The sequence below is a fragment of the Trachinotus anak genome, unplaced genomic scaffold (genome assembly GCF_046630095.1).
Source record: "Trachinotus anak isolate AG129_WGS33_773 ecotype Australia unplaced genomic scaffold, CSIRO_AGI_Tana_v1 ptg000008l, whole genome shotgun sequence".
Classification (NCBI taxonomy): domain Eukaryota; kingdom Metazoa; phylum Chordata; class Actinopteri; order Carangiformes; family Carangidae; genus Trachinotus; species Trachinotus anak.
The window spans coordinates 10576974-10599186 of record NW_027273859.1 but is presented as its reverse complement, the minus strand read 5'-3'; the positions used below and the strand labels follow the sequence as shown (position 1 = coordinate 10599186).

General features: G+C 41.4%; 1 protein-coding gene across 1 annotated transcript; it reads right to left on the bottom strand.

The window, feature by feature from the left end:
* Nucleotides 1-1585: 1585 nt before the first annotated feature.
* Nucleotides 1586-20792, bottom strand: inpp5l (inositol polyphosphate-5-phosphatase L). Its single transcript, XM_071482510.1, has 16 exons — nt 20305-20792; nt 13083-13124; nt 12690-12790; nt 12154-12241; nt 8934-8997; nt 8182-8285; nt 7852-7904; nt 6565-6684; nt 6217-6301; nt 6013-6108; nt 5853-5927; nt 5458-5531; nt 5249-5360; nt 4865-4933; nt 4716-4775; nt 1586-3889 (listed from the first exon to the last, which is right to left on the bottom strand). Exons 1-15 carry the CDS (start codon nt 20362-20364, stop codon nt 4734-4736), a joined length of 1185 nt encoding a protein of 394 aa, XP_071338611.1. The 5' UTR covers nt 20365-20792; the 3' UTR covers nt 1586-3889; nt 4716-4733.
* Nucleotides 20793-22213: the final 1421 nt, after the last annotated feature.

Below are 22213 nucleotides of genomic sequence, written 5' to 3'. Positions count from 1 at the left end.
ATTAGCCCTTCAATCAAAACTTCAGAAAATGCATTTTAACCTAAAAATCTGTATGCAGAGCAATTTCAGGACAACTATTTCTGGGATACTTGCTTTTGAATAATGTAATATCATGTTCTCTTTGCAGACACAAAATTCTACAGTTATATTTTGTTATAATGCACCCATATGCATTATATTGTGGTGTTTAAATGCACATAACATATGGGGAAACAGGCTCAGCTAACATGTTATTATGTGGTGTAATATTCCATGTGTTGGATTGTGCGCTGAATTTTGACTTGAAACTGGATAAGATCATTTATTATTTGGCTGCATTGGCTCATTTTCTGCTGGTGTATTTGCTGCCAAGAGACAGTTCAAACGAAACAACAAGCAAAAATGGACAAAAGCTGAAGAGAGGTGCAAAGGTCAAAGGTCAAATCTTGTGTGATTTACCAATGTGATATGGCTTAATTGAAGACAATGACCCCAACAACCCACTCCAACACAAAATCAATAGCAGCAGAGCAGCTCATTCACTGTTTAGGCTCCGTGAGTTCAGACTCCATCTGGTTCAGGCGGCCGACATCGGGCCAGATGTCACTGTCACAGGAAAAACATCAAAGACAACAAAACACGCTGGAGTGTACTGACAATGCATTGTATTTGTGTTAATGTTAATATCATACATGACCAATTATGTCACTATGTTACTGTCGCTCAAGTCCACAATGGAGCAATGATAACACAAATATCTTAAAGTGATCACCCATTATGAAATCTTTGATTTATAGATTTTCAGGAGCCAACCCGTGCTGCTATCTGTGATTTTTTTTTTTTTTTAATCAAATCTGGATTTATCTCTTTTAAACCACACACAAAAATGAAATGCAATAACGGTTAGAACCAGTCACTTGATTTGTTGGCCCTTGAAGACTTTCGGTCTGAACAAAATAGCCAGACCATTCCAGCTTTAGAGGGCAGGCTTGATACCTTGTCTGTTCAAGAGGTAATTTTTCTTCTGCTTCAAAATAAGTGCAGCTCAATCCATGGCTGAATTCTGGAAAACTATAGAAACTGAATGCAAAACACAGACATACAGCAATAAACACCTTGTGTTAAGTCAATCTTGACTGAGCGTCATTTTTTGCATGAATCTGGTTCAAATTCCTTTAATCTGACCTGCAAAAACGTCAGCATGAGTGTTTAAGTGTGACATAAAAAGTATAATAATAAAAGTATAATTGGTTTATTTCTTTCTTGTATGTAACTTTTATGTAACACCAGTGAAGATCAGTTAAGCTACAATCAGTTAAAACTGGAAAGACAGCAGCATTAGAAACACACCCCCTTTGGCACGCACTTCAGCCAGCCTTGCAGGTCCATCAGCTTCATGTAGGAAATGATAACAATGAGACTGTAGATGGGTGCGATCACATCATTCTGTTAGTGTTTCCCAGAAAGCACTGACTGAAATGAGTTGTAACGGTTGTTCCCTAAAGCCAAAGAGGTCATTCTTAAAATCCCTGACTTTGTGTTGCAACATAAACTGCATTTACAGAGAAGTACAGTAATGGCAAAGCAAACAAATAACAATGCAACATTAGAGTAATATTTTATTTACAAAAGTGAAGTATTGCAATGATGTAGTGTCAGACCAGAGTTCATCAAAAGGCGATACTGGCCTTATAACCAACTCTACTCCCATGACTGGTCAACAATGAACTGCTAAACGTTTTTTTTTTTTACAAACTGTTCTCAATCCACACACACATTTGCATCACTGAGTCTTGACTTAAAGTAGCGATCTCAAAGATCTTTGTTTCGTCATCAGGTTTGTTTTTGAACCACTTGTTTGTGTAAGTGATTCATGCTCCTTGCGATACTGCAGGTGAGACACCCAGTTAATAAGACTGTAAAATCTAAGGACTAACCTCATCAGTGGGTTATAGGCTCAATCGCCACTGTGTTACCTCATTCAGCAATAGATAGCGACTTAAAAGACGCTTATTTAAATGAAAATCTTTGAGATTGCCACTTTAATCTTGCTACGATGAGGCCTCAGTCCCTCTGTCCAAATGTGGCAGTCCAAACTTAATATGAATATCTGTGAATTTCTGCATTAAAAAGTATTTTGTATGAATATATACTGAGTGCTGTACCACCAAGCTGTTTAAGACAGGAGAACTTTCACACAACACTCCAAAAAATCAAAATACAACAAGTAACAAACCACAAACATATTTTAAATGCTCTGGGTCATTATTAAAGCCAGAGAGAGAAAAAAGAAAATCAAACTGCTAATCCACACATCAGAAATATATTACAGTGTGCTACAGTCTGAGACTATGAATCAAAGAAACAAAATGACAAAAATCTAAGAAATCCAAAAGCAAACATTTGTGTTGTGTGGGTGTGTGTGTGTGGGGGGGTTTGTGAAGTTTTAGTGAAGCCACGTAACTCAAACATCCACACTCCCTCACTACAGTTAGAAGTAAACACACGAGGCCTACAGTATCATTCTTTTGGCAATGAAATAAGGTCGATGCCAACCAGAACAGGGTGGAAGAGATGTCTGTGTGATTACGTGAAAAGAGTGATGTTTCTGTGAGTGAGGACAGCTAAAACCAACAAACTGAGAACTGCTGAGTTGTGGCTTGTGGAATAAAGCACTTGGTATAAATGTACAGTTGGTTCACAGAAAGAATGTCATGATAAGTTCAACAGGGTAAAAGATTCTGTTCATAAATTCAGCCCCTCCCACAGCATTTACAAACAGACGAGACTGCTGCGGTTGGTTCACTGTTGCTTTAAAACATTATCACTGTCTAGTGTCATTTCTAAATAATGCCACTATTAAAAACTTTATCAAAATCCACTCTGAATCTGATTTTGTTATGTGATCAGGAGACATCTGACATACTTAAAGCCGCTGTGTGTGAAGTAGCTACGTGCACGAAAAACAACATGTCAGGAAGAAATTCTTCAAGGTTTTATCTGCAGAGGACATCTGATCGAAGATGTCGACAGGAAACTGAGATAGCAGCATTCCTCTACTGTGTTTCCCTCTGGTGTGAAATGCTGCTTACAGTCGTAGTAAACAACTCCAAAATAAATACCTGAACAAAAAAATGGCATCAAATACAAAATAAAAGCATACACATGTAGTCAGTAGGACTGAAGTCCAATACTTGATATTAAAGATCCCACATTTTTTAGTTTTCATAACTCAATCTTTACATACACTCATGATAACACGAATACTCTTTAGCTACAAGTTACTTACACCGTGTTTTATGATACTGGATTATGATTGGCTGAATTCAACTGCTAAGTTAAAACTTGCTGCTCCAATTTGGCCTGACTAACTGGAGGGATTTAATAAATTATTTAGGGCCAAAGAGTAAATTTGTGATCCACTGGCTGGGGTTTGTCAGACACTGCCTGTAAAATAAAAGACATTTTTTCAATAAGTTTAAATCACTCTGATCAAAAAATGTAGCAATATTTTGCATATGCATGTACACGTCTGTATAAAGGGCCTGGGCCAGAGTCAAACACTGCAGTATTTACATCATTGTTTGGTCCCATTAAAAAAAACAAAAACAAAAACACAGCAGGAATTCGGGAACATCCTCAGTGTCAATGGGTTTTCAGGCCAGGGGACGTCTGAGAGGGAAACTGTCTCAGATATTCATGACAGCTGCAGATGAATCTGTGCTCAAGTCACTAAAGCTGTGGTCGACAGTGTGCAGCAGCGAGAGCAGATGTGAGACACCAGTGATGTGAGGATGGGGTGGTAACTGAGCCGAGCCCTGTGACAGGCTGATGGGTGGGTTGTATTGGGTAACCATGATGCTCATTACCCTCTGGTACTGATACTGCGGCGGAGCTCCGAGGATGGGACCTACAGCAGACACACACGCACACACATACATACACATTATACATTATGTATCAGTAGAAACAACAGTACAGGAATGAGAATAGATATGTAGCAGGACTCTTTTCTACTGGTTCCTCTCCAAGTGGATCAGAGTGCAGATGCAGGATACAGTGGGTGGAGACACTGTATCTTGCTCACAGAGATGATAAAAACACGTCTACCCTATTTATCAACTTGCGTTGTATATATGATGTTAGCCTTTGAGCTAAAATGAAACCTAAGAAATACCAAGTTACTGATGTACAGGAATGAACTTGTTCTGTGTCTCAAAACACAAAAGGAGTAGCTTTGTTGTGTGTAACTTATCATTTTGCAGCCCTGTGAAGAGGGACCCTCATGAAAAAACAGTCCATACTGAAATAAATAAATTTAAACGGCAGCAAAACAAAATCACGGCCGTAAAAATGCCAATATGCTGTCCAGCACAATGTATGCGTCTCCATCCGACCATCGTGATGGTAATTAATGAAAAGCGGGCCTGCAATGCACTTAGTGTGTAGCCACAGTGACAGTGGAGACGATTCAATAGACATAGATCAGTAAAAGGTGCTGATCGCATGTGCTCCAACTACACTGGACACAAAGGAGCACTTGTGTCCCGCAGGCACTTCATCTTAGTTCATATCCTGACTCCACTGGGCCAGCTTGGGTTATGGCTCTCCAGGGACTGGAGCAAGATTACTGTGATCGCTCTCACACTCACACGAATCCTCCCACTGGAATCCCCACAAGACACAGCTACACCTGTACACAGCACACACACTCTTCCACTGGCACATGCTCTTACCTTTGAGAAGGATCCAAGTCAATGGCCATTTGTCTTCAGTGAGAAGAACAAGAAAACGGGCTGTAGGAAAAACACAAGAACACACCAGAGTTACTCTGCAAGGCTGCTTTTATTTTTCTGCACCTTATACATGCTATTGAAACTGTTACCTTATGGTCTCCCATACAGACGTTAGGGCCCACTGTGTTGTAAACAACGCCCCTCTCATCGTCATCTCCCTGAAAAGAGGAATGAACTTCTATATCATTTGGTCGAGTAACAAAGCAAAATAGTAGATGTTGAGGCTGGCACGTTTGCTTGGGTTGGATTACATGACAATATGATGATAATGCTAAAGCAAAAACTGTTCAAACTGGAGCAATTACACACAATTTGTTTTGTCACACATAAAAAAAAACAACTTCAGTAGTAGGCACATACTGTATTTCAAGTGCTGCTTAGTGAAAAAACAGTCTAATGCTGCAGTCTAATATCTAATGCAGAAAGTTATTAACTTCAGCTTTAAAATTCAATGACAGTAAACACTGACTGACCCTGTGGATGAATTCTTGGGCAGTGTGCGACATGAGAATTCGATCACACCAGGCAGGACAGCGAGTGTTCATGTACTGGGTGGGTTTAGTGTACTCTTCACTGTAGGGGTAGCTGAGGAAGAGACGAGAGGAAAAGAAAACAAAGTTGTTAGGGGCTGGGAGCTTTTACACAGCGTGTTTTCAGTGAGTACTTCAGTTAGGAGTCTTACCTGGGTGGAAACCTGATGTCCTCTTCCCTAATAACATCATGAAAGGCTGCCACTTCTTTGTCATATTTCAAAAGCTGAGGGACAGAGGCCATTAATGATTAGTGCTACAGGAAATCACAACACATTCAAACTAATGAGCGAGTACAACTTTAGCACCGGTGACAGGCCCATTTGCTGTCACACTAATCGCAGTTTTATTTACCTCCAAGCTTTTGTATTTACTTTTCTGTCTTTCATTGGACTTTATTTCCGCTGATAGGATCTAATCTAAAAACTATGAAGACATGCCAGATTGTTGCTAAGCAGCCTGTTGAATTATCAGTTATAGCCACATTGCGGAGTTTGTGTGAGACCATATTGTAGCTGGTAAAGTTTGTGTGGGTGAAAATTCTCACTGATGGGACGTTGTCCTCCCTGAAATACCCCTGGTGAAGGTAGGCAAACAGCTTCTCCTCAATTTGGAGCAACACCTGTTCGAGAAGTGAAGCCAAGTCAAGTGGAAGCAGCACTAAAAGTAAAACGTCAGCTGTTTTCTTAACTGATAGTTTTAACAACCTGGTGATCATTGTCTTTTTCTTCGCAGATGATTTTCTGCAATACGTCACTGCTGTCCTTCTTCACTCTCTGCACATCTGCCGTAGTGGACAGATGCTGCTCACAGAAGCACAAACACAAAGCAGGGTTAGTGTAAAAAAAAATCCCCGGCTGATACACATCCTTATCACACGAGCCTCAGGAGAAAGTCAAGTTGTTACATACCTGGACCAGACTGAGCGTGTCCAGACGAAAGTTGAAGTCTCCAAACAGGAAGAAAGGCAGAGGAGTGTAGCGGCTGTCTGATATCCTGGAAGGAAATCACAGATGTTTGACTCTTTATTTCTATGAAGCCTTACATTGAGTGTGCAAAAATTCATGTAAACAGGATAGGAACGGCTGTATGATGGCAGAGGATATCAGCCAGGACACTATCAGACATATTCCATTAATAAAGGCCTTTTAATCAAGTCTTAAATTGTACTTTTTGGTTTAATTCGGTGGATATTTTCTGTCTTTTTGAGTGTTTTACAGTCATGTTTTTGTGCAGTTGTGTGCAGCCGTAATTCCGACCTGTTGATCACGTATCTGAGAGCGTGTTTGCGGTTGGCTGAGTAAATGGAGGGACTGGATTCACAGGCAGTGAGGTTGGAGGCATCATGGAACAGGTGGACATTGACCAGGTCCAGACCTCTGTGAAGAACACACACACACACACACACACACACACACACACACACACACACACACACACACAGGCAGGCAGAATATGGTGATATGTGGCAGGTGGAGGAAGAAAAAAGGAAACAATCTGATAAAACCAAAGCCTGACATCTGTTAGGTGAGTAGGTGTGTAGGGGTGTGTGTGTGTGTGTGTGTGTGTGTGTGTGTGTGAAAACACAGGTGTCGCTTATGAGGAGCGCTCTTATCAGTGAGTGCACTCATGTTAATGCTGAGTCCACAAACAAGCACATTTGTCTTTTGTGCCGAGTGTTCCCCTCCTTTCTTTGGCTGTCGCTGGAAAACAATTAATGTGCTTCCAACATAGGAGCTGTGTTGACTCACATCATGATGCTGTGGCACACAGACTGTGGTCTCCTTTTGTTATTAGCCCAAGGTAACAACACAGCAGAGCAAATAGTGACTGCAGGCACTATTAAACACAGACTGGAGCAGCAGCACTGTCTGTTTCACTCTGTTTTATTCTGTTTTCAGTGTCAGTGGACTGAAAACAGACATTATGAAGATACATTGTCACTTATCAAATAAAAATGTGGATCAGCACAACAAGGGCTGATTATGATCCCTCACTATTTTTTTGGTACCATCCAGAACATGTAAACTGTCAGGTATCAAAGGATATTTACTGATTAGATTTTGTGAATTTAACAAGAACTTAGGCGGAATTCACTGATAGTTTTGGCTCCTTGTGTTCAGCAGAAACCTAACAGGTGCCTACTTACACATCCAGCATATATGAAGCAACATTATCTTTCAACATTTTTAACAAGCAGATAGAAAGGAAAAAACGTACCCTGCCTTCCTCTGAGGTGATGCAACAGTTGGAAATCAAAAGCAAAACCTCTTGTACTTTGCTTTGTTAGATAATTGATGCTTTATTGTCTTTGTGATCTCATTTCCGAGAACTTCCAACAACCCGGGCATCTTTCTGCTGTTGATCAAGGAGCCACCACAAATGAAAGCACTGGCTTTCAAATTTATTAAGAAGCAGTCTCTCTAGCCATGAAAAGGATGTGTTATCGAAACTGTTTTTTTCCCAGTACCTACAAGTCAACAAACAACCAAAAGTGAAAGTGTGTTTACTGGTTTACTGAGGTGAGGTCAGTGCACAGTACGTACTGGTTGTGTATGATCCAGCGGGTCCTCATGAAGCCCTTTCTGGACCACTTGAACTGCAACAGAGAAAAATTAGAGTGAGTCAGTAAACAGCAGCGAGTCGTGTCTTTGAAGGGCCAAACTGATAATTATTGATTCTTCCACATAATTTGTCTCATCTCCCTGTCAGAGCAGGCAGACAGCCCCTGCAGCCCCAGTAGACTCATTTGTCCCAACATCTCCCTTTGGCCCACACGTACCCCTCCCCACACCTGCAAACACACACACACACACACACACACACACACAAAAATGCAGGCATACGCAGATGCACACTCATGCATACACACTCACATCAGGCCAGAAATTCTTTGGGAATTTTTCTTTCTCCACGGTGGTGACCCCGTCCAGAGAGCCCTGGTACTTGTTCTGCCCCGACACTGCTTTAAAATCCTTAACTGAGAGAGGGAGGCAGAGCGAGGGAGGGGGAGAGAGGTGTGACATGTAAAAGAGTGAGAAAACATGCAAACAGCAATCAATAAACTGGTGTTAACCTCATCAGAGCGGCATACGTGATGAGAGAATCTATAAGCGAGCCATTAGACTGCGTTTGGTGAACAACAATCGGTTTGGGCCACACGGCCAGTGGCAGCTCCAGGATGTTTATGGTTCTTCCATAAGCTTTTCTGAGGAGCTTTTTCACGACTAACGTGACTGGACTATGCAGCAGGAAAATAACAGCTCCACTTTAAATTCAGGTTCTTTGCAAATATCTGGCCAGGTTGGGGTGGCCATCAAAGTGTCATTACACAGAGAAATGATTTTGCTATTCCTGATATTAAAAAAGTTACAAGAATCTTGCCAATCATATGCAACTCTGCTCTAACTCCACTGAAGATATCAACCATTTGTGAGCCGTTACAAAAAAGGTGCAGGATGTGAGAGGAGTGGTTTGCTTCGAGGTCTTAAATTGCCCGTTAGGTGTGCAAAGACTACTCCTTCCTCTGTTCTTTAAAGGAAAATAATTAACATAAAATCACAAGTTCATGAATAATAAAACAATTAAAATCAACGTGAATGTCACATGTAAGAAGCAAAGTTTTTACCACTAAAGTCATATTGGTAGATGTTTTTCAGTGTCTTGTGGATGAAGTACATGCTCCCCAGAGCCTGTGGAGAGACAAATAAAGAACATGAATTTTACAATATCTGATGAATGTACCAGGGAGCAACACAAGTGACAGTATGCAAGATCAGGTTCAGTTAAACCCCTTTCAAGACAAATCATACTAACATTACTTTTGAGACACCCTTACTTTTAGACACCTGCTGCAAAGACCATGAGAAAATGACCAAAAGCAAAATTTTGGTTTTTTGTATAATCGAGCAAAAAGGCAAACACAGCTTCATTTGAAATGCTGTCAGTAATATCAGAATTTATTAACAATGCAGTAAAACTACAGAACGCCTGAACATGCGCCTTAAATATTTCAATTTTTCAACTCCGAGTTTCATACATATCAAATATTTCAGACTTTAAAACTAAACAATAGAGTCTGTCTGAGCCATTGAGTGGTTTCTCAGCACTGACCCTCAGTGAAACCCAAACAACTAAATATGATGGCAAAAACAGGAGAGATGAAGGACTGAATTTTTCACTTCCCCGTCATGTGAGCTGAATTGTGAGCCTTATATTGAACGATGCAGCACGACACAGTACATTGTTACTCTCCCAAAGACACATGAAACTTGAAAGAATTTCGACGTAGAAAATGAACACATAACTGCACAACACGTCCACGCACTGCCCCTCAGCACACACACTTCAGCACCCAATCATCCCTGACATGGGGCTGACAATTTTTAATGTACTAACTGCCTGCTCCACTGATCTGATTAATCATGGCCTGTGAGATCAATAAAGACAGAAAATTAAAACAATTTAAAAGGTATTAAGCAGTAGGCCTGCTGTCTGCCAATGCTGCCGCTGTGACTGGGGGAGCCGAAGAAAAATAAGCCAGCGCTCAGAGGGCTCGGGGCGTGACGGACCACTGTGCAACCCACCCCCTCCTCATCCAGCCAGAGCATGAGAGATCTCTCCCTGAAGAGATCATTTATCTTCGGTGCCAAAGTCATCCTCATTTAACAAAATGGAAGAGTCTTCATTGTCGGCTCCAGTGAGCAGCAATTAGTGGCCAACTTTTCCAAACTAAGGGAACAAGGTTAGAACCCCGGCCAGCGTTTTATTCAAACTGTCCCTGAAAGAGTTAAAAAAAAAAAAAAAAACTGAACTGAAGTGAAGAATATTTCTGAAGAGCAAGTTTGGAAAAAGCTACATTGTTATTTCAGCTCACTAGTGGTGCAACATTATCATTCTTGTAGGAAATTCAAGGACTATTCTCTGGTAATTAGCTGAAAAGAAAATCAAAATTCGGCCTAGTTTGTGTTGAATCAGTAACAATGTTGTGTTTAAACCGTCCAGAGAAAGTCCACATGCACACACTCAAACACAGATACACGTTCTCGTCCACATACTCTGCCAGACACCTATCTTCATCAATCAGGTTTGTGCACAGTTTAATAAAAAAATATTGACTTACAAGTGATTTTTTATCAAAACACCATTTGTACTGGGAATGCTTGCAAGTCTGCCTCCTCTGCTCCTGCAGCCCCCCCCTCCCCTCCCAAAACTCTCTCTTGGCCATATAACTGATGATCCGCAGCCAAGGGGAAACAAATTGAAAATCAATGCAGGTGGCACCAACGAAATGAGAATGAGGCATTAGGAGTGGTGGAGGGGTTGGGGGGGTTGGGTTGGGGGGGGTGGAGGGGGGGGCGACCCTCTCAGGGCAAAGAGTGGAGGGTGCAAACACTCGAGTGCAGGGGAAACTTAGTCCCAGCTGTCTTCCAACCCTCACACTTTATTTATCGTGTAGAAATAAGATGGGATCAATAGTTTTAATCTCCAGTTAAATGTATTGACTTTGCCCCCCCCCCCACGCCCCAACCACTCAACACCTGGCCATTGACTTTCCCCTTTTTACTTCACGCACCTTCGGTCTACAGATGCAGCCATTGACCCCTACTGTCAGACAGCCAGTGTGAGGGTATCACCTGGGAGGAGTAAGGGTTAATAGCTTGAGAGATACTCAGCCACTTTTCTCAACTGGGGAGGGGTTACTCCCAGCCAGGGCAGGAATTCAGACAAACTAATGTTGACAAACCCGTCACGAGCAACTACGAACACTATTCAATTCCAAGAAAGAGGCTGCAAACTTGCTCGTGCTGTTTGAGGTCACTGGAAGAGAAGCTGAAACCTAGGAATGGCTTTCACGACGGGTGTGGTGATTGAGGCTGAGCCCATGACCTGAGCAATGTCCCGGCAGCTCTATAACGTAGCATGAAGAGCGGCAGCTCAGACCTCAGCTACAGAGACAGACTCCGGGTTCAACGATAGATGACGATAAGAGATGTAGGTAGTGACACGACTCCTTAACAAACTTGTCTTTAAGAATATCTCCTCTGTCTGAGCCCACACTGTGTAACCACAACCACATTGTTTTACACTACATCTTTAAGATCTATGTCACTTATACAAGACATTTTGCACATGTCTGAGCTTGTGCAGTGGGTCTTAATGTATGGAACCCAACCTGTAAGCACAAACGCACACAGAGACACACGGCGTATCAGATTACGATAAGGAAGACATATATGCACATGCATTAGACCCGTTTTTCTCTTATTTCTAATTTCCTGGTTGTCATTAGGAATGTCAATCTTTCAGTTAGACTTAACATCCAAAAATGGCTATAGCGCTTATTCAAAATGGAAGTGCTGGTAAATTATCAACTTTTTTTATGGCCAGATTTGCTTTGAGGTGAGATTTGCTTTTTTTTATGAGCAGAGTGAATTTCCCTCCAGTCTCTCTGCTTTTTGGTTACATTTTTATTTAAAAAAAAGTAGTTTGTATGTTTGTATCATGTTGTTCTCATGTTGCCCATATCTTTCAAAGTGAATCCATACCTTAAAATTGATTAAATTCACACATATAAACAAAGCCAAGGGTATAATGAAAAATGCATATGTGCTTAACTTCCTCTTCTTATAACACTCTTTGATTTAACTTGTTTTACAATCTACACTACTATGTGTGTTACATTGTAGGCTATGACAAAAGAAATGACTTTCTGGTGCTCCGCTGGGGTTTACAACAGCTGAGTACACAGCACAACACCCTCAACCACCACTGAGCACTAACATGGAGGAGGACTCCATCTAGTGGAAGAAGGTTTGAACTACTCTGAGAAAAAGTTTGTATCTTACGGTGAAGACGTCTTCTGATTGGAACTGGTTGTCCACATAGATGCAGACCCTGTCATAGTCTTTCATTTCCTCACTGGACTCAATGCTCCTGGAAACAACAGACCCCCAACAGACCGATCATTAGGCAACAGAACTAAAAAAAAAAAAAAAAAAGCTTGTTCCTTTGACTTGAAGAGATTAGACGATTAATTCATTAGTCTGTGATTATCTTTGATAATCATTTAATCATTTTGAAGTTATTTTTAAAGCATAATTGCCAAAGCTTCACTGGTTCTAAATTTTCCAAATATGTCAGCTTGGGCTTCAGGGAATTGTGATGGGAATTTCCACTGTTTTCTGACATCCTATAGACTAAATGATAGCTGGTTATTAGAGAATAATCAACACATTTGATTGATAAGAATGTTTTTGAATCTGAAAAATGTGTTAAGAAAAAGACAAGACTCTCCTTATTAAAGTTTGTGATAAAATCAAAGACATGTTGAAGGGAGAATATGACTTTGGAACATGGATTATGGTCAACACATTAATCCTACCAGAAGAAGCTTTCTGCATGGCCCATGTTAACCATGTAGTCTTTGCCTCCCACCTCCTGGAAGTGCAGGGCAATGAACTGTGGCTTGTGGCTGTGGATAGTCTGTAACAAAGTACAGCAAACAGGTCTTACATTACAGAGTAATGAGGAGTGAAGAGGGTCAACACTGTGTGCTACAGGATGAAGTTAATGATTAGAGGTCATGTGGAGTTTTTATGTTATGGAATTTCTGCACTGGGCCTGGTGTGAATATGGAGCAGTGCAGTTCAGCTGAACTGCACCAGACTGTCAACAACATTTAGGAGAAAAATATGACACTGTCTGTATTCGGCAGAAATACATAAGGTTTAAAACTGTGAATCATTAATGCAAGACCCAGGAGGCCCAGACTTACCTTATACAATTCTTGTAGCCACTCACTTTGAATTTCACCCAACTATAAAATGACAAAGAGAAAAATCATCAAAGGCATGCAGTCTTTCTGGAAGAAGTTGTACAAAATCAAACACTAAACCTGAGTTAATTTATTTTTAGCCACCTGGGGGCAGTGAAGCAACCTGTAAATATAACAATAACATGCTGTACCATTTCCTTATAAACTTATTATGGCAAACATGGTAGCAAACAGTTGCCTACTAACAGATTCAGCAGATATCAAGCATGATTAGCAGGAGTCCAATATTCTCTCATTTAGCTCTGGTTTGTTCTTTATCAACTGTGTGGCTCTTTAGCTGTGGATGCTCCACCATGTTCACCAGCTGTAGGGGCTTGTGGAGCCCTGAAACTGATCAAATGTAGTAAACATTTGTCAGACAAATCAAGAATATACCTGAATATATGAATAACAACAGTATTGGTTAAATCAATAAAACAGAGCAAACAGAAACATAAAACTTTACACTTTTTAAACTTTTTTTTAAAGAAAAAGTTACCATTTTTTATTTATTTATTTATTTTACAAAACTATGTCCTGTTTTCTTTTGCTAACCAGTGTTCCTCTAGGGTGGCCTCAATACATAAATTTGAAATAAACAGAGAAATTTTGCTGGCCAGCCCACCGACCCAAATGTTTTTATGTTTGGAAAGACCACTTGTGCTTGTCCTAAGTTGAAAAACTACACTAGGTTTTTAATTATTTATTTTTCTATTTCCTTAATAATTATATAATTAGGACCGTCATCACAGTGCTGACACTGAACTAATACTGAAGGTCATGTTTCAAAAGCATAGTGTATAAACTTAAGTTACTAATATAATAGAAGAGAAAGTGACGGGAAAGAAGACCTCTCACTTTTTGTATGAACTAAATAAACACATTTGTGGTTGCACAGACGTCTTTGATAAGTGCTAATGGCACCGGCTAAGATTAGTATCTGCAGCTGAATGTTTTCTACACTGCTTTGCTAATGATTATTAGCGTCGGAGCTTAGTGAATCTTAGCGTATCTTTTCAATCTTGTTTCTCCTCTCTCCCTCTCATTGGGAGCATAGACCATAGAAGCCCGACCAGTTCTGGTGCATGCATGGATGCATGGATGTGTCTCCACTTTCTGTATCCTTCGCTTCAAATTGAAAGGCCTCCTGCTTCAGAATCACTCCACTGCTAACTCATTTTGATTTTCTACTCGTGTTTTCTATTCTTCCTTGATTTTGGCTGGACTGCAACAGTGGTAAAGGCAAATGCCTGTAAAGGCAAATGTCGCTGACTGAGTGATGAAGTTACACCACTGGTCAGCCGAATGCCATGTGACCAGGAGATAAGGTTACATCGTTGGTCGTTCGGCCAAGAGTTTCCCCATTGGTCACTGCTTTTTCAAAAATGATTTGGTGCATACAAGCAGAGTCGTTACATTACCCCATGTGCATGAGTTCGGACACAGGCACAACTCTCTATGCTGACCACATGGCAGCTGATGTGAATGAGCTTCTAACTTTCTCTGAATGATGATTTTATGAGTAGATGTAGCCAAAATCACAGCACAGCCGTAGTCTTTAACTTATGTGTATGGCGGTTATAAGCAGTGCGGAGAAGCAGTTTGGAAATGGCTTGGAAGTGGAGGCGTTGGTGAACCTGTAGTCTTAGTGGGCCACATTTCAGTGAGTATTAACATACTGTACACGTGGGCAGAGGGCAGGAGAGAGGCAAACACATAAGGGGCTGAAACCAGCTGACATTGGACAGAATGCAAATAGCCTATGACACAGTTCAGCCATTTACTAGGTTTTGACCTGGTCTTGCTTTTTGTTGGCAAACATTTAATCATTAATCCATACGACATTTTCTTTTCCTTTTTACATATCATCAGTGGAGCAATTTCAGCTAGCAACCTAGCCGCAGCTAAATGTATGTCATAAAACGGCAACAGCCACTGCAATGTCAATTGTCCATACACTGTGCTAACTAATTCTACAGACACCTCTATCCTCTCACACTATCTGCATCTATGGCTGGAAACTACACTGATGAGAGTTGTGAGAGTCAATCATACTTATACATTTGGGGACATTAAAACCAAACAATGGACTCAAACATGCTCTGTAAATCTGAAGGGAACTTTTCAGAGGCAGGTGATAATTATCTGTGGCTTTGTCAATACCAGTGACTCCATTCCCATTGTGCATAGTCATTCAATCTGAAACAAAACTATTGCAGCTTTAATTATGAAGTCCAACTCCAACTGCACAAAATTTGTCAGTTTCAATGGGTTATAACATGATAATCTCCAAACAGGATACAGGAAAAGAATGTGTTTATCAATTGAAAAAATAATCATGTCTTCTGGGTTTAAAATTACATTGCCAGCTTACAGGAAAAAACAGGTCAAATAGAAGTCAAGACATCATCAATCACTGAAATGAAATACTCTGAGCTAATATTAACTCTGAGCAGGTTAAAACAAACAATAAGGGCTGTCTGGAAATATTATCCTGTGCGTTCCATTGGCTGTGTGTTCCAGGATGTAGTCTCATTCAAGTTTAGCCGCACCTGTCATAATCTGGCTGCTGTCCACACTTCATCCCTGAAGGTGCGTTTAATATTTCATGGCCATTTGATGGTTGAGTATACTGTAAAACATGTATGAGGCAGATCAACTTAACACACAGCCATGTGTTAAAAACAAGGCGGAGGCTTTGTTAGCAGATCCTTCTGTGTTTGGAGCACTTCCATTAACATTGAGGATATTTAAACTGCACTCGACAAAATATGCATAGAAGAATAAACCAATTTTGTCAGTTTAAGTGGAGTTGCAAGTTGAGTTGTTCTGATACCTATACTAGTATCGAAAATGCTTCCGATATTGCATGAAATACAGTAATGGGTATCAGCTAGTATGAAAGTCTGTGCACCAATCCGACACCATTTATTAATTATTAATAAATGTATTAATAAACTAAATTAATAAACACACCTGGACAAAACTGTAGCTTTCCTGGAAATAATTTCTTTTTCACTGGTCTAAAACAGCAGCTTAGACAGGACGTCGTGCTGTGCGGCCTCTGGCAGCAACTGTTTTAGAGCAGCGAAGAACTGATTTTTGGTGATAATATCTGTCAGCAAAATGTCAGCAATTTGGCAAACGGTGGCACTGGAAAGTCCCATCAGTAAAACACAACATGTTCACTATGCAAGGCTTTTGAGGTGTGGCGCTCGTGTTAGGACAGTTTGTGCAGGAATTGTTATTTATTCTTATATTAATTGTTTTATGACTGACATTCAAATTACGTAATAAATGAAATGTGAGCCACGCCACACAAAAATGACAGCAAACATAACATCCATACAGGATTAGTAGTATACAGCTCTTAACATTTTTTATGCTTCCACGCCAGCAACATCCTCGTGAACACAATGGCCTTGTTCTCAGGAACGAACTGATTAGATTTTGTTGGTCAAAGTCCAAAAGTCGCTGTGACATTTTTGGCTTCTTGAGATCTGACTTATATCAGGAATACCAAGAAGAAATTTCATTACAACTGGCACATTCACTTCAATGCAAGGATGAACTAATTAGAATTTGGTGGTTCAAGGTCAAAGGTTAAGGTCACGGTGACCTTGCAAAACACGGTTTTGACCTTGTGAACTCAATGTCTCAGGAACTCATCAAGGGAATCCCTTCAGATTTGGCACTGTGACCTAACAAGACGTTTTTGGCTATAACTCATGTATTAATACGCTAAATATGACACGGTTTAAGACAGATCTCTAACAGGATAAAATGATGAACTGAAGACATTTTATATCCAAATGGTCAAAGGTCAACTTCACTTTGACATTATAATGTTCTGCAAAAACACTTCTGGCCATTATACAATGTTGTAACTCAGGAAGGGGAGATTGTGACTATATTTCCTGCAACTCGGCTGGTTGGCAGAGGCACACAATTGCGAGACACACACAATATATAATAGAAAAGAAAGTGACGGGAAAGACGACCTCTCACTCTTTGTATGAACTAAATAAACACATTTGTGGTTGCACAGACGTTCTTTGCCGAATGCAGCCGAATGTTTTCTACACTGCTTTGCTAATGATTATTAGCGTCGGAGCTTAGTGAATCTTAGTGTATCTTTTCAATCTTGTTTCTCCTCTCTCCCTCTCATTGGGAGCATAGACCATAGAAGCCCGACCAGTTCTGGTGCATGCATGGATGCATGGATGTGTCTCCACTTTCTGTATCCTTCGCTTCAAATTGAAAGGCCTCCTGCTTCAGAATCACTCCCCTGTTAACTCATTTTGATTTTCTACTCGTGTTTTCTATTCTTCCTTGATTTTGGCTGGACTGCAACAGTGGTGCCAACCCTGTAAATGCAAATGTGACTAACTGAGTGATGAAGTTACACCACTGGTCAGCCGAATGCCATGTGACCAGGAGATAAGGTTACATCATTGGTCGTTCGGCCAAGAGTTTCCCCATTGGTCACTGCTTTTTCAAAAATGATTTGGTGCATACAAGCAGAGTCGTTATGTTGCCCCACAAGTTCAGACTATTGCTCCACAGGCACAACTCTATGCTGGCGAGGCACACATTGCGAGACACACACAATGTATCAGATCACTACTCAGTATCAGCCGATACGCAAGTTCAGGTAATTGGTATTGGAAAGGGAAAAGGATCTTGAGATTCTGTTTGTCAGTGACCTCCTCGTACAATATTGCCATGATGCTACTGTAGCTTCAAACTGATATTATTATCCTCAGCGGTAATATGAGGAATTCACTTATTGAATTGTGACAGAACAAACAACTTGACAGGTCTCCATGCTGAATGTGATAAATATGTCTGTGAAATTCAATGTTTTGTTCTGACGGTAAGTAAGCTTATTGCATTTCTGAATCTCATCCCAGAGAATCCTCCCTCACTCTAAAACTGGATTCTCTGGCCTTTTAAAGGCAATGAGCAGCACATCAATAAACAACTGTCCCATAAACTAAACTCCGGCATTTGCACATCGTTGCTTGCACACCAAAGTCAAAATTTGTCCCACAGTGTAGTTACAGGGTCATGCACAATCTTCTGCAAAGCCTGCTGCATTCATGCCACCTGAGAAATTGCTTTGCATAGTGTATTTGCATGGCAGTGCAGCATGTGTGACTGCAGCTCAGCCATTGTGACGTGAAGGACTCCTCTCACATGACTTTGGCTACGAACACTGCCTGTATGTGCTCATGAACACAAACACAGGGCAACACCAAATGAGTCTGCCCACAACCATATATAACTATAACATGTTTTAAAGATAAAGTTCATGGAGTCATTACGCAATTCTGCTTGCTTATTACAACTCAGAGAGAAAAACTCTGAGAATTCAGCAGAGAATTCAGCACTCACACATCCTGAAACAAACACTGTGCCACACTGTGTGGCAAAAAGATGAGCCCTGTGTGACAAGACCAGGCACGTTGATCAGAAGATGTCCTAAACAGCAGCACTGTTCCAAGGAAATTGGTACCCATAATGAATCCAGTATCATGATTAAGTATAGGCTTTGTTGTTTCAAGCTGTCCGATAATTCTTAGGAAAATTAGCTGAAATAGTTCCTTGGCAATAACGTGTTCCCATAACTGAGGTTCCCGCAGATGATCACTTGTCTAACATTATTTGTATGAATAGGGGGAAAGATTGAGTAACAAAAACATCTACCCATGGCAATTGAGTCTAAAAATAGTCGTTATACAAGCTAAAAGAAACAGTATACATAATCTCCATGATACTGCTACAGTATGCCAAAGAAATGTGGCAGAGAGCAGCCGTTAAGAGTTGACTGTCTCACTGCTCTGACAAACACTCGCCTCCTCCAGTACTGTAAAGCCAGAGGATTTATCCTCTGATGTGCTTAAGGTCTTGCTCTTATCCCGAAGGCTGAGTGAACGTTTAGGAGTGTTTGTTTATAGAAATAGAGGGGCCTAAGTAAGTAGAAAAAGCTCAAGTCCCCTGGGGAAGATATTCATCTGTTTACATATCTCCCACAATGGGATCTAACATGTTTTCATTGCAGCCAGATCGGCCAACCGGAAACATGGTCCTGAGCCAAATTTCCATGAGCGTAAGAGCCCTCCTCCCTCCTCTGTCTAAACGTTTTGTCAACCTAGCCTAGGCCAACACTGAAAACCACTGAATATTTAGCCAAGTGTCAGATCTCTTTATGTCCTAATGAAAAGTGCTCTTTTTGTATTTATTAAAAAGGTACAAACATCCAACGCTGGGCTATAAACAACAAGTTAAATAACACCATATAAATACAGTGATAGCTGTAAAGTATGATAAGGATACTATAAACCGACTACTGAGTAACACAGATCCTTCCTGTACTAACATTAGAGCCAGTGATTTTTAAAAGGGACTGACTGCACGTATGCGATGCCATGGATGTTAGGGGGAATATAAGAAAATGAAAACAAATCATTTATGCAGAAGTCTCCTGAGGTAAACATGGGGGTCAAAACCTCAGGTAGTGGCCTACGTGAGAGGACCTGTCAGATTCTGTGACTTTTATTTAAATCTTTTTAAAAACCTTTCAAACTAAAAATGTTCTGCCCAAGGCAGGCAGCACCAACACAGACAAACAAGTTTACCCATGCTTTTAATACAGTCTTCATGTATACATTTCATTTAATACAAATATAAACCCCAGAAAAATGTGGATTTACCTCGCTACATAAAGGTTTAATTTCTCATACCTGTCCAAATTTGGAGAAAATATGTTTTCACAGCTGACTCTTCAGTGTCACAGTGTGTGAGGGGGGGGGGGGGGGGGGGTCATGTGAGGCGTGAAACTTACTTTGGCTCTGCTTTTTTTTTTTTTTTTAAATCAACGACAGCGGATGAATACTATTGAGCACATGCTGCTGACAGCTGACAAAGAAACACGACTGTGTGGTTTTAGATAGGAAATATCCTGCAAATGAGAATCACAATAAGACCAACAGGCCATTAAGCGGCAGACTTTGTCACATCCTTGTACCTAGGTGTAAACTAGCAATGGAGCCCATTCAAGGTGAAACCTGGCCTTCCTCCTGTTCCCTCTTTTTCTGTCAGCCTATCAGCATTAAGTATAATCCCCTGGCAGCGCTGCCGCCCGGTGTAGTTTTAATTTCACTCCTACCAGCCTACTTACATTGTCGAAGAGCGACCCGACATTTGCGGTGACGAGCAGCACATCAGTGAACGTCTCCATGTTTCAGATCCGGCTTCACAGAAACAGTCCGAGGAAACTCCGCAGCGTCGCCGAGGGACGCGCGTCCAGGCCCGAGACGGCTGCTCTCTGCGGGAGCTTACCGAGGCTTGCGGCGGAGAGCCCGAGTGCGGCCGCTCAGAAAACTACACCTGCATCTCACAGACGACGCCGTGTCGCTCCTGCTCCGGCTTGTTGGCTGGCGGCGGGCTGTCGCGGCGTCAGGTCCTCCTCGTACACCGGAGCGTCGCTCACATCCATCGCAGAGCTGGGGGGGGGGGGGCAGCTAAGTTGGGTTAAGAGCCTGCGCTGCGCGGATTTCCGCCTCCTCTCGGTTAATTGGACTAGTGGCTTCTTAGCAGACTTAAAACAGGCTGGACGGTGCATATGCTGCTGCCTCTGACAACCCGCTCGGATAAACCGGACCAGGCACGTACATGCCAGGCGGTGTTGTGTTGTGTTGTGAGCGGCACTGCTCCGCCCATTCCCGGCGAGCAGTCAATTACTGTCTTCCTTATGTCCGGTCAAGTTCATGAGTCTGGCCGTCACTCCTCCTTCCTTCCCATGATGTGACAGAAACCTGTGTGTGCGGCTTCTACTGCAGATATATTAGCCTTTTTATTTCATAGATGCACATATATATATTTATATATATGTGCATCTAATGTATTGAGCGCTATACCATTACAATAATAACTTGTGAGATGACATAAAATGCAGTTTCTCGTTATGGCTGGACTACCTGCGGACTTGTGAAAATACCTGACAGGGCTCTCAGCTCACCGCTCAACATACCACAGGCTCACTGCGTGTAGTCTCAACAGGAAGTTAGTCATTTTCTTTCTGTGAAACCCTTTTCTTTTAATGAAATGTGCTTCCACTTAGGCCAGCTTACTTTCACTTCTGTAACTGGTCTGTTTCCTCCCCGTTTTACTGCCTTAAAACGTGATTTTACAGGTGGGCTCTTCTTTTTATCTGTGACTTTGCCTTAGGTGTGTTCTCGACAGTAATCACTGCTGTCACCTTTACCTACATTGCACAGCCTGTGTGCTGCTCTTATGTACAGCCCTGCACCCGCAGAGGAGAGCACATCAGTGGGGCCTTTATTTTTAAGTGCATGACTTATAGTTGAGTAGTTTTCTCTAGATCAGCCTGCCTCCTACAGTTACCAGTCATTGCAGCAGCCGAGTAACCACAATATCTTACAACACAGCTACGGTAGCTTGGTCTTTATCTAGAGCCAGAGCTGTAAAACTCTCATTTGGAGTAGATGGATCCGTGCCATCTCACTGTCTGAGCTCCAGCCCAGGGTGAAACAAAGACTGCTGGGGGCCTAACTCTGGCTCTCCATAGTGCTGTTAGTGAGCTGTTCAACCATGGCATGGTTTACACAGCCAACCTTTTGAGCTCTTCTCCCCGCTTCCTCCTACTCCTCCTCCTGAGCACTGTGCGCTTTATTCACCAACATCAACAGATCTATTTGAAAGTATTGCAACAGAGACGCAAAAGAATGCTGCCGTGTCCATCACCGGTTTGCAAACAAAGACAGGGGAAACCTCTCTGAAAGGAGACTGTGGCACTTTATTCCTGCCATGGATGAGGCAGCTGCAAAGGAATCAGCAATGTACATCCACGGAAAGAGATCTTATTTAGACTCCATCCTAACAGTCAGCTAAGGGAATAAATTCAAAATATATAGTCTTCAAAAAAAAAGCTCTATGCCTTTATTCCAGACTGAATTATTGTAGCTTGGTGCCCACTGAACAATAAATCAGACAGGAAATGTTACCAGAGTCCTGGCTTGCCCGCCAAGAATAGCACAGCAAAGCAACAGCTAATTAAGGCTGGGCAA